The sequence below is a fragment of the Bidens hawaiensis genome, unplaced genomic scaffold (genome assembly GCF_021521415.1).
Source record: "Bidens hawaiensis isolate Kalapana, Puna unplaced genomic scaffold, B.hawaiensis_p1.1 tig00025626_1, whole genome shotgun sequence".
Classification (NCBI taxonomy): Eukaryota; Viridiplantae; Streptophyta; class Magnoliopsida; order Asterales; family Asteraceae; genus Bidens; species Bidens hawaiensis.
The window spans coordinates 154,645-166,953 of record NW_027494104.1 but is presented as its reverse complement, the minus strand read 5'-3'; the positions used below and the strand labels follow the sequence as shown (position 1 = coordinate 166,953).

At 35.3% G+C, this 12,309-nt stretch overlaps 1 protein-coding gene across 3 annotated transcripts; it reads left to right on the top strand.

Moving 5' to 3' along the window:
• Window positions 1–4,782: 4,782 nt before the first annotated feature.
• LOC143571931 (uncharacterized) lies at window positions 4,783–12,031 on the top strand. Of its 3 annotated transcripts, XM_077057229.1 has the most exons (11): window positions 4,783–6,512; window positions 6,567–8,040; window positions 8,194–8,344; window positions 8,433–8,583; window positions 8,687–8,786; window positions 8,861–8,935; window positions 10,492–10,576; window positions 10,699–10,969; window positions 11,054–11,096; window positions 11,194–11,297; window positions 11,588–12,031. In XM_077057229.1, the coding sequence occupies exons 1-11, from the start codon at window positions 4,809–4,811 to the stop codon at window positions 12,008–12,010; spliced, it is 4,581 nt and encodes a 1,526-aa protein (XP_076913344.1). In that variant the 5' UTR covers window positions 4,783–4,808; the 3' UTR covers window positions 12,011–12,031. The 3 variants fall into 3 exon arrangements, with proteins under 3 accessions (XP_076913344.1, XP_076913343.1, XP_076913342.1); XM_077057228.1 differs by having other exon boundaries at window positions 4,783–8,040; window positions 8,233–8,344; XM_077057227.1 differs by having other exon boundaries at window positions 4,783–8,040.
• The last annotated feature ends 278 nt before the right edge of the window (window positions 12,032–12,309 follow it).

The following is a 12,309-nucleotide window of genomic DNA, read 5'->3' as shown; positions in this document are numbered from 1 at the left end:
TTCAAAATTTTCGGTGATTTCGGGTGGAGCCACTCCATTGTCGTAGCCTTCGAGAGTTGGCTTGGCATACCGACTCATGTTTGGTTCATTGTTTTGTGCTTCCATTAAGTCTTTGGTTTGATTTTCTCCTAATGTGGTGTCGTCTACTGACTCGTCTTTTATTGTTTCGGCAATTTCTGCAGTCCGTTTACGTGCTCGTCGACGAAAAATTCATTCCGGTTCAGAAATTGGAGAAATAAGCTCAGGTCCGAATGTAGAGGACATTCATGGGATTAAATCAAATTTAAGATATTTAAAACTAAAAGTTAGTTGAAGTTAAACTACGAGTTAGGCTAAGCTATTCTAAAACTAAACTAAGGTATAAGTTAATTAATCTAAAATAAAGGTTAGGCTAGCCTTGAAAATATATAGTTTAATAGTTAGTAAAAATAAAATAAAATTTAAAAAATTGTACAATTATAAACAAAGATTAAATTATAACTTGGATCGTTCTTAGAAACGTACTGTGTCCCAGCAACGGCGCCAAAAACTTGATGTTGTCTGTGTGAGTGCTTAAAATGGTTGGAATGGTTGATTTAGCTTTTGCACAATACCGTGTTTTAAATTTATAAAAGTGATTTCTACTAAGACTGAACACACACAAAATAGGCAAGTGTACCTATCGTATATGTAGAATAGTATTGGTAAGAACCAAGTATCGATCCGTTGACACAAATGTTCTAATAATGAATCTTCGTTTTAAGTCAATCGGAGAGTGTTAATCATTTTGAGGTTGAATTTTAACTTTTTATAATAGAAGTACTTATATATATATAATATATAGGTGACAAGAAAAGAAATTTTAATTGAGTGTTTCAAATATATGAAGGTTACCATCTAAGATCAAGAATCCACTCCATTTATCCTTGATGATTATAAAGTAAACATGTGATAAAATTGCCGTAATAATATATGATAGAACAACCCCTCATTTCTAAGTGAGCATATCCTTTGACATAAAAGAAAGTAGCATGCGCATTTTAAAGTCGACCTTTTCCTAATGTCATGCTACCACGAGAATGTCAATTTGAGTTGGCAAGTAGTTTAGTAAAGTAGAAAGATTAGGATTAACTTCGATTTCTCAAATACCAATTCTAACAACTTTGGGTGGTTATAGTTTAGTCATACAACTTCCCCTTGGTTGATTTAAGTAAGTTATAATTACACATTCCGTTAACATATGTTTTCTTTGACTAGCATGATAACCTAAGCAATCGTGTTAACAATGTTATTTCAGAATTATCAAAACTAGAGAAATAGATCATAGCTTATATATCGTCATTTCTATGTACAATATAAGGATCCATGTTTCGATAAATTATCAAAGTATTCTTTCTTTCAAGAACATGAATCGATCATGAATGATTGTTAATCACCAACTTTGAATTGTTGAATTAAGATAGTGAAACATTTCTCATCAAAGGATAATTGCAAAATAACCATGTACTTTACTAAACTAAATCACATGTTAAAAATAATCATCAAGTAGAACAAAGTTTCTTCATAGATTTTAGATCGTGAATGGAGTTTTAGCTCATAATGAGAATGGTTATGACATTAAAATGGATGATGATAACAAACACATGATTAAACTAGAACAATCTAACCAAATGTGGAAGAATCTTCCTTCTTAATGATGATGGTGGATGATGATGATGATAACTTCCAAGCCTTCAAACTCTTCGCAAGATCTTCAATATGAGTGTAATGTGGGTGTTTTTATAAGAGAAACTCATTTAGAGATTTTCTTCAAGCACACCTCATCAATGCAACAAGAGTCTCTATTTATAGGCAGTCTGGAGTGAGAGGCACGCCCCCCGTGTCCAGGTGTCCAGTTGCATTAAATGATGTCAGATCGTACATGATGACTCACCACGGCCTCGTGCTTTTTTGTGACATGTAATAGTATTTTTTGTCTTTTCTGAAAGGTGACCATGGCCTGGTGGTTGTCAAAGCACGGCCCCGTGCTTCTTGTCTAGTATTTGATTTTTCTTGCAGATTTTTGTCTTTTCTTGTGTTCAGAAGCATGGGGGCGTGGTTATGGAAGCATGGGGGCGTGGCTGGGTTTTTTCTTTCGTTTTTCTTCGTTTTTTCTCTTGTTCTTCGTTTAAGGCTTGAGTTTACCTGTAATTGCATGTTAATGTGATAAGTAGCTTTCTGAGCTATATTATCTAATAGAAGTTGCAGTTTTTAGAGATTATTTGATGCTAAAAAGATGTATAATTTTATATACATCATTGTCTATATGTGGTAAAATGGGCGGGTAAGATAACGAGTCAAAGTTAGTTCACAATCTTTCAGTCGATGATGCAAAAAGATTGGAAAAAGAAGTAATACTGTACAAGCTGTTAAATTTTAACAAATTGACCATAGATTGTTTGTTAATCATATTGTTTTTCTCAGGTTGAAGGGTTGACAAAAAGTACACAAAGTATGAAGATTTATGTGAAGCTCTGGAAAAGTAAATCACTTCAAGCTCAAGTTGAAAACAAGTAGTTTGATTTACACCTAGAACATACAATATATCATCCTGGAGATTTTCATGTAATCAAAAGTGTGATTTTAGGGAAGTATTTATCTTTAATTTTTGTTACATTATTTGGTGATTTGTAGGCTTTGAGAGCATTATCTCAGTTCTTATTTGGCGTTCATTTTATGACTTATAGTGTGCACCGCATCAGCGCGCGGGTATAAAAACTCGTTCTTCTATAAGTTTGTGAGTAGGGTTGGGCAACGGTCCAGAACCGCGAGAACCGAACCATTATTGAAAATGGCTGAAAAACAGAGCCGGAACAAGAACCTATTATAGTAAACCGGTCCGGTTCCAAAACCACTAAAGTCTGTTCTTGCTAATTGGTTCCGTGCTAGAACCGTTTCGATCGTTTATTTATCAAATGGGTTGTGCAAATTTGCAAATCGGTAAACAAATTTATATAATTGTATGTCGTCTTTCACGAAAAAATTTTAATTTAGATTACAACATTAATATATCCAGGTTAAAAGTTAATTGTTGAAGTTAAATTAATCATTAGTGGTGAAAGATTAAATGAGGATCATATAATTATATATTACATTACCTTGAAAGGTTGAATCAAAACTTGTCTTGGCTGCTAAGTATTGAACGTAAAGAAGGAAGATTTTGAATTAAAGAATGATAGAATGTATGTTGGCTAATAAGTTACTCTATACAAAATGGGGATTTGTAATCTTGTTTAAAAAGTTTTTAATACTCTGGTTCCATTTTAGAACCATCGGTTGCACCAAACCGAACTGGGAACCGTTTAATGCAAATATTAAGAACCGAGGGCCGTAAGGTAACACACGTTAGAGGTTCTGAGGCACGCGTTCGGTTTCGGTTCTGGCGATTCCGAACCATTTCTTGTTCACCACTATTTGTGAGTGTATAACATTGATACAAAACAATAAAAGAAGTGGTTATTTTTATGATAGAGATATGGATGGGGAATCGGATGTGTAAGGTTATTTAAAAAATAAACAAAGTTCAGTGAAAAATATGTTTTAATTAAATTATATAGATGAAGATAGAGACCCGGATAAGAATTCTCTTATAATAATTTAAAACTTTTTATTATAAAAGGGGCAATTCAATAAAATAGTAACCAAGATTCAAAAGTGTTCCAATTCGGTTTCTCAACTTTAAAAGTGTTTTAATTAAGTCACTCAAGTTTTATATTTTATTAAATTAAATGTTTTAACATGTTTTTTTAATCTTATTCTTTTTTTGTTTCACATAGGAATTTTTTTATGCTGCGTTGAGTGGTGACTTGAATTTTATTTTTTATTAATAAATTTTAATATATTTAACATTTTTTTAAATTTTTTAAATTTAGCAACATATATTGCAAATTCCAACCCCCACATCTTATCATTCATTTCTTGTTTAACGCAAAAAAAAAAGAGCAAAGGGATAACAACCACAATAATATCAACATATATAAACTAAAATATATAATAATTAGGGTGGATGATACAAATCCTTTGCATATGGTATGCGTTATGTATCACTCGTCACATCATTTTTTCCTTTACCTTTTAACCCCATCACTTAACCTATATTATACTTCATTCTCCACTATTCTATTTTATTTAAAAACAAAAAGAAATAAAAAAAACACGATTGGAGAGTTTGGAGAGTGAGTCGCGTGAGGATGGTCATTGGGACCCATCACTAGCGGTCTGGGAGTGGGGAATGCGGTGTTCCCGTGACACCACTCAACACCACTAACTAATGAATAATTATGGATAGTGAGCCTAATTGTTATCTTTCTTTTTCTCTTCTCTTGTCTTCACCAATAATTGTTATTGTCTTTCTCTTATTCATATATTTACTTTCTATAAATCTTATTATAGAATCTTTATCGAGTGCACATGATCCACATAGTTGACACCGACTTGAACATCGAGACTGTTTATCGAAAATTTGTGACTAGTCATCGTACGCTTCAATCTTCCCTTTTTCTTTTAAACAACGAAAACCCGAACACCTGAGATCACCCTTATCCAAATAACAGGACACCTGCCCCACCAAAAAGAAAACCAACAGCTAAGAAACATTGTGACATTTAAAACTTTGTTTTGTTAAAGGGAGTAAAATGGAACATTGTAACATTTTCAAGAGGGAGGAATATATATTTAAAGTTTAAACTATTCTTCTTCATAGCCATCCATCCGTCCAAAGACGTAACACCAAAACCACCGCAAATCTACAAATTAAAGTCAAACGCTGCAATTCACCGTCGCCGTCGTCGATGGATTACCCGTCGTTCAACCACCACAGGTACGCCCATCCTCCTCACAATGACCGCCCTAATTTCTACCACCATCTTATCCCATCAGTCAATCACCCACCACCACCACCGCAACCGATTCCACCACCACCACCACCGTCTTACAATTACACCCCTGACTTTACCTATCTTGACGCCCCAAAACTCTCCTTTTTCAACCCTTCTCCATCTAGGGTTTTCAGTCGATTCGATTACCGGGCCGGGTCTAGATCCGATCTGGGTTGGCACCCGCATCGCAATTCGATCGGTTTGTATTCGCCCAATCCCCAATCCGAAAGTTATTATAAACCCAGGTTTATAGAAGATATTAATGGTATTGCTTCTCATGAGCAACAAGTTTTTAGTGCGAGAAAGTCGAATATTTACGTTGAGAAGTACGAGCCTCGCTACGTGCCCATGTCGGAAAACCAGAGAGTTTGGGAGGAGGATCCTAAATGGGTGATGAAGGGGAAGAAGAATGAGTTAGGGCACAATGACGAGACGTCGTATGCGTATGGAAGAGAACGAGAGCGAGAGCGAGATTATGAGCATGAGGCTAGTAAGTTTAATAGGATTAGGGAAGGTAGAGATGAGTATAAGCCGGTACAAAAGAAGAGTGTTTTACTTAGGATAGGGAAACCAAACAATAGTAATAGTAATAGGAATAGAAACCATGAACAACATTCTTCTAAAGCATACGTAGTTGAATCAAACAATAGCAATCATAGGGGTAAAGATAAAGATAGAGATAAAGATAGAGATCAGACAGAGAATAGCGCTGTAGATCTTGACGTGTCTTTTAAATCTAATGCTTTGATAGCCAAGCCTGTTGTGACGCCTTCGAGTCCAGTGTCTGATAATAACAGCACACCATCTAGGAATAGAAAGATTAAAAGGGTTACTGAGTTTGACTCACCGTTATCAAAATTCAGCGAGCGCTCAGCAAGATCTCGAAGCTCTTCACGCGGGTTTGACAACCCTTCTAGTTCTGAAAAGGTTCCAAAGCAGGTTGTGGATAAAGTCACTGTTTCTAAAGGTGATAACAGTTCTTTGTTGGGCCCAGTTCTAGATCAGGGTGATGGCAAAGCGGGATCTAAAGGACCTTTGTCGTTTAGGCTTAAGAAGAAAAGGAAGTTAATGAATCCTGGTTCTAGTTCATTTGATTTTCAGCTGGCGGTGAAAGAGAACAATGTCAAGGTTGAGAGTTCAAAGAATATCTCAAATGCTCGTCTTTCTAGTGTCATTTCATTCCCTACTCTAGAAGAAATAGCTACTGGTAAAGTGGATAAATTACCCAAGAAAGATGTGTTAGAACTTCAGGATCAGAATCTTGATTGTGTAAACAGTTTTGGTGATGATTGTACTGAAAACAAAAGCTTAACTGCAGAAAACGTGTCTATGATAAACGATGGTGTTGTGAGTGATCTTAACCCGCAGCCCTGTGGAAATCAAGTTTCAGTGAATCATGTGAATGATATTCAGAATATATCTGCAGATGTTAAGCTGTCACCGGATGTCACAGATATTTCTGTTACATCTGCAGATGATCAAACTGAGATTCAGAAATTGTCCACAGAATTTGTCAGTTTTGAAGTAGTCAATGTTTCTAACAGTTTGTGCAATGAATCTGTCAATGTGCAAGAAACCAGTACTATTGCTGACAAGAACTCCAATGTTTCCAGCAGTCTGTGCGATGAATCTGTCAAAATGCAAGAAACGAGTACTATTGTTGACACAAACCCTTTAGAATCTTGTTCAGATGAGATTATTATCATAGCTCCTGAGAAGAGTGAGGATCAAGGTTTTCTTAATGACGTGTCAAGAAAGGAAGATGAAAGCCGAGTGTTGGAGGGTACTAGCAATCAAACATCTCTCAGTGGGTTAAGTGAATCCTCTAAAGATGACTTCAAAGAATCTACACATACTGTTATCATTGCTGAAGATAATGCAACCCAAAGTAGTCCACGTAAGGAACATTTTTTTGATAAAGATACAGTTACTGAGATGGTAAATCTGATTTCTTCATCAGTTTGCACACCGAGTCCTGACCATAAAGAACCTGGTACAGTTTCAAAGGATGATTTACCACCCTCATTTGCTAATGATACAGTTACATTTGTTGTTACTGACTCAACTGCTAAATCAGGGGAACCTATTTCTGATACGCTAACCAGTATTTGTTCTCCCAAAAAGGTTTCCATTTCAGACTCACAAATGTTGGATACCATATCAACAGATAAAACATTATCTAATTTGAGTATACCTGAGAATGATAATATATTTGTAAAGTCTGTATCAGAAGATATTGCACAGTTGAATGCTCCCAAAACTGGTATGAAAATGAGTCATTATGAAGTAACCAATACAGTTCCTTCTGCAGCTCAGGGTAGCAGTGTTAAGACTTTAGGCTCCAATACAAATCTGCCATTGAAGAAACCGATTTCTGGGCCTGCAGTTTCTAGGGTTTTGGCAGCGCGCTCGTTGCCAGTCTTCACAAATGCAAGAATCAATAAAACTGCAAACAACATCACAAAGCCCCGCACATGGCATAGATCTCCTAGTAATCCTGCTTCTGTACCTGTTTCTCTTCCACCTAAGCAAATTGCAAGGGGTCAGAACTCGTATGTTAGAAGTGGTAACAGTCTTGTAAGAAAAGGTGCTCCCGTGACTGCTATTGCTTCAAGATCCTCTGTATATCAGTTGAATCCTTCAGGCCCGATTGAAGCAAGAAACAGTGCAGGATCTGGAAATAAAGTGAATAATACTTACTCGAGAGTAGCGGGGTCCAGTGCTCCTGTTGTGAGGCCCAAAACACCACCGCTATCAGGCAGCACCAAATTACCAGATTGTCCAACAGACTCGAGAGATTTATCATCTTCGCCACTGGAACCTCTGCCTACATCCTCTGTTGAACAAAGGGTATCTGAAGATCAAATTCGTACATTCAGTAATTCTGAAAGCCAGAAGATAGCAGATGAAGTAGTTACAGGAAAGAAAATACAATATGTGAAGAGGAAATCAAACCAGCTGGTTGCTGCTTCGTGTAGTGATCAACCCATTCAGGACTTAGATAAAACACAACCATCATTGTCGTCAGATAGCTATTACAAGAGGATAAAAAACCAGCTTATTAGAACATCAGTGGGAGATGACTCAGCAAACACAAATGTGGACAAAGCTTCAAAGATCAGTATTAAGCGACAGTCTGGTAAAGGTTTGTTTTTCAGAACTGAAATACTTGAATTCTATATATCCTATTATTTTTTCGATTTCTTTATACGTCAAAGGTTTATCTACACTAGAAGTTACTTGAATCAATGGCTTAAAGAAAATAAATGTATTTGCTTGATTCATATCTTGATGCAAGGTATATTTAAGAAGTATAAACATTTGAGATTCCCTTCAGTTTGGACGCTCAACTCTCAGTCATTGAGGCCCCAATTATTCCCATGGAAAAGATCAAGAAACTGGGCATATTTGATGAATGCATCTAGTAATAGCTCATCATCATCCATCAGGTATATTTGCACTTTTATCACATGTGATCATGTTTAATCTGAGTTGGAATTTTTGCGTGCCTGATTACTCAATGATATGGTTTTTTAGTCGCAAGTTGCTGCTTTCAAGAAAGAGAGAGACCATCTACACAAGGTCAAAGCACGGCTTTTCTCTTCGTATGTCCAAGTTATTAAGTGTTGGTGGTGCCAGTTTAAAATGGTCAAAATCCATTGAGAGGAACTCAAAAAGAACCAATGAGGTTTGTGTGGATGAATTGCTAAACGCACTTTACTAATTATAATAAATTACTAGTTATGGTTGTTACTGGGTAATTAATTGTGAACATAATGCATCTATTTTAGGAAGCTACACTTGAAGTTGCAGCAGCTGAGAAGAAAAAGAGAGAACAGCATGGCACTGCTTCTGCCACTGCCGAAATAAAGAGCAGGAATAATATGTCAAGTAAGTTTATGAATAATGTATATGTTATATTTATTATTGTAAGTTACACAGTCTGAGATTGCATTTATTTGCAGGAGACCGGATATTTCGTATTGGGTCGGTCAGATACAAAATGGACCCTTCAAGGAGGACACTTCAAAGGATTTCAGGTGGTCAAGTCCTGGTTATTTTCTTGTTGAATATCATGATCATTCTCTAACTACATATTTTCTACAAAGTACTATTTTTGGCAAAGTTAAAATAAACAATCCGAGACAGTTTTGTACTAGTATACTACTATAATTTGCAAAATGGCTACCATAGCACTTATGGTAAACGTTATTTTGGAAGAAAAGTACTTTATTAACCAATTTACGGGTAGTTTTTATACGAAACAGTACTTAACAATGAATACTATTCGATAGTTAACTAATGATTACTAAGCATCTAATAGTGTTTATGACAAATTACTCTTTTGAGTTATGACCCTTGTTGCTATGGTTAGAAATTGTTACAATTTTATTATATTAATGAAGATCTTGCGGTCTTTCCGTTACTGTGTGAATGGCAATTCTACGGCGGTTTGAGCAGCAAGTGGTGTTTAATCTGTGGTATCCTATGATTCAGTGGTGATGACATATATATGTCAAGTGGACACTGTATTCCTGAAAGGGAAGAGCTAAACCTTTGAGAGAACAACTTTTAAACATTATTTTATTATATTAATGAAGATCTTGTCTATTACCTGCTTTCTGTAGATGACATATTGTGTGTGTCAACACATAGGCAGTGCTGTATAAAAACACACTAAAGGATTACAAGCCTTAATCAATTAGCAAGAATGGATATTGCTCAATTAGTATGAGATTATAGCTTTGATTAGAAGTTTGTTTCTGTTCTTGGTTCTTGAGTTGTAGTGCAAGTTTTTAAGTTTTAAGCCATGCTTGACTGTTTACATGCATATACACACATACATGTTCATATTTGGTGCTACGTGCGTGGACATTATCTATTTAGAATTGAATGTCTTTTCAGGATGGTGAACAAATCATATATTCTGTAGGCAACGATATGTCACTTTATGAAGATGTGTATTATATGCTTTATTTAGAAAGTATAATTTCTGATTTTGGATTCGTATTTCTATTGTCTTTAGATGTCTATTTATAAACTGCCATTATTTTTCAGACATTCCTTATTTTTGATCTCGTTAGATGTTGTGATATATTGATATGATATGAATCCTAGGAACAAGGCAACATTAAATTATTGGACCTATTACTACTTAAGAGGACTGTAACAATACTAGATTATAATAGCAGTAAAAAGTTAATACCCCAGTAGAAGTCGTTAAAAAGTGGTCTCATGAACTTATGATATACAGATATTGTGTACAAAGACATGTTTTAATACGTAAGATGATAAGTATTGGCGCAATTTTCATATATATTGTTTAGAAAGATTTGTATATATACATAAGTTGCTGTACTTGCACCATCTAATGGATTATTTCTGATTGTTATGATCTGTAAATTCTCGTTATATTATGTTAGTTGGCGATGAATGTTGGTTGGCAATGAACTTTATTCCTGTTTAATCTTTAACTGCATAAATGTGTAACAGAGTATGGCAAAAGCCTATGATGAAATTGATGGTAAACCAAAAATTTTTGTTGCTCAACTTTTCCAAAACCCTAGAAAACCACTAATAGACTTGTGATTCGCAGACGAGGAGCCTTCAATTTCTGTGCAGTCAAAAGAAGAGGTCAAAAAGACTTATATCCCAAAGAGATTAAAGATCGGTCATGATGAGTATGTAGTACATTACATGTTGCATCTTCTCTAAGCCGATAATTATATCAATTATGTTACAACTTGCAAAGTTGCATCTGTAATTAACATAAAACATTCAAAGATATGTTTTTATTTGGCAGATATGTACGGATTGCAAACGGTAATCAGCTGGTTAGAAATCCAAAGAGGCGAACACGCGTGTTTGCTATTGAAAAAGTGAGATGGAGCTTGCACACAGCCCGAACACGGTTGGCTAAAAAGAAAAAGTTTTGTCAATTCTTTACGAGATTTGGCAAATGCAACAAAGATAATGGAAAGTGTCCATACATTCATGATTCATCTAAAATAGCAGTATGCACCAAGTTTTTAAACGGTTTATGCTCCGATCCAAATTGCAAGTTAACTCATAAGGTCTGTTTTTTTTTTGGTCTGTTTTTGACTCTTTATCTTTCTTTTTTATTTACACTTTAACTTTTGATATTATTTCATTTTCAGGTCATTCCCGAAAGGATGCAAGATTGCTCTTATTTTTTGCAGGGTGAGTTTTATACTTTTATACTTTCATATCTTGTTCTGTGACTTCTGTCACGCTCTTTATTTATCGACATGAAAATTCTAAACTTTTATTGTTGTAGGATTGTGCTCAAACAAACATTGTCCGTATAGACATGTAAATGTGAACTCAACTGCTTCTGTTTGTGAAGGTTTTCTCAAAGGTTATTGTGCAGATGGAAATGAGGTAGTTGATGGAGCTGATGTCATTGATATCTCTCATTTTACCTTTTCTTTTTCTTTAAAATTATTTTAGTTAGTTTAATTTATTTCATCTTTATTTATTTCGCTATTTATCTCTCAGTGTAGGATAAGTAGTAAATATAAAGCTGATTAATAGATATAAGATAATTGAACTGAAACTAGTGAATATTAGGAACATTATTAACTATAATATCTTGAGATGATGTATGTATCACAGGCACACAAGCCACTAAGATATAATTGTGTAAATTGGATCAAATCTCTAACTTGCAGTGTCAAAAGAAGCATTCGTATGCGTGTCCAGTATTTGAAGCAACGGGGTCGTGTCCACAAGGTACAAAGTGCAAGCTACACCATCCTAAAAGCCAGTTGAAAAGGAAACACCAAAGTTCAGCGGAACAACAAACGAAGAATTCAAGGGGTCGGTACTTTGGTTCTGTTAGGGGAGAGGAGGTGGTGCGTGTGTCCGAGAAGTCTTATTCAAAGAATGATGACGTGGACGAGGAGGGTATGCTGTGTCAAGAAGGGAAGTTTGCTGAATATATCAGTCTGGATTGTGGTAGTGAAGAAGGTGGTGATGAGGTGATAGGTGACACAAGAACAAGGTTGATGATAAGTGAGCCTTTGGGGTTAGGTGTAGGTGAGATTGATGAGCTAACAAAACCTATTGGGATAATGAATAGGGTTGCCAAGTGAGGAAGAAGGGTGTTTCTTGATTTTTTCATTTGTTTATTAACATAGAAGAAGAATTCAGGGAGAAGTAGAAAAGGGAAGAGGGGATTTTGGTCATGTAGAATAGATACTAGAGTTTGTTTGTTTGTTTGTATTGCTGTTGAAAAGAACAAATGTTTTTAATGAAAATTTGAAGGATTTGGTTAGCTTTTTGTTGGATTTTTATGCTGTGGTTTGTTGCAACTGAAATGGAGTTTTATAGGCTTAAAATAATAATAGCATGATATGCAAAATATTTGGTCTCCAGCGCTAGGTACCTAAGT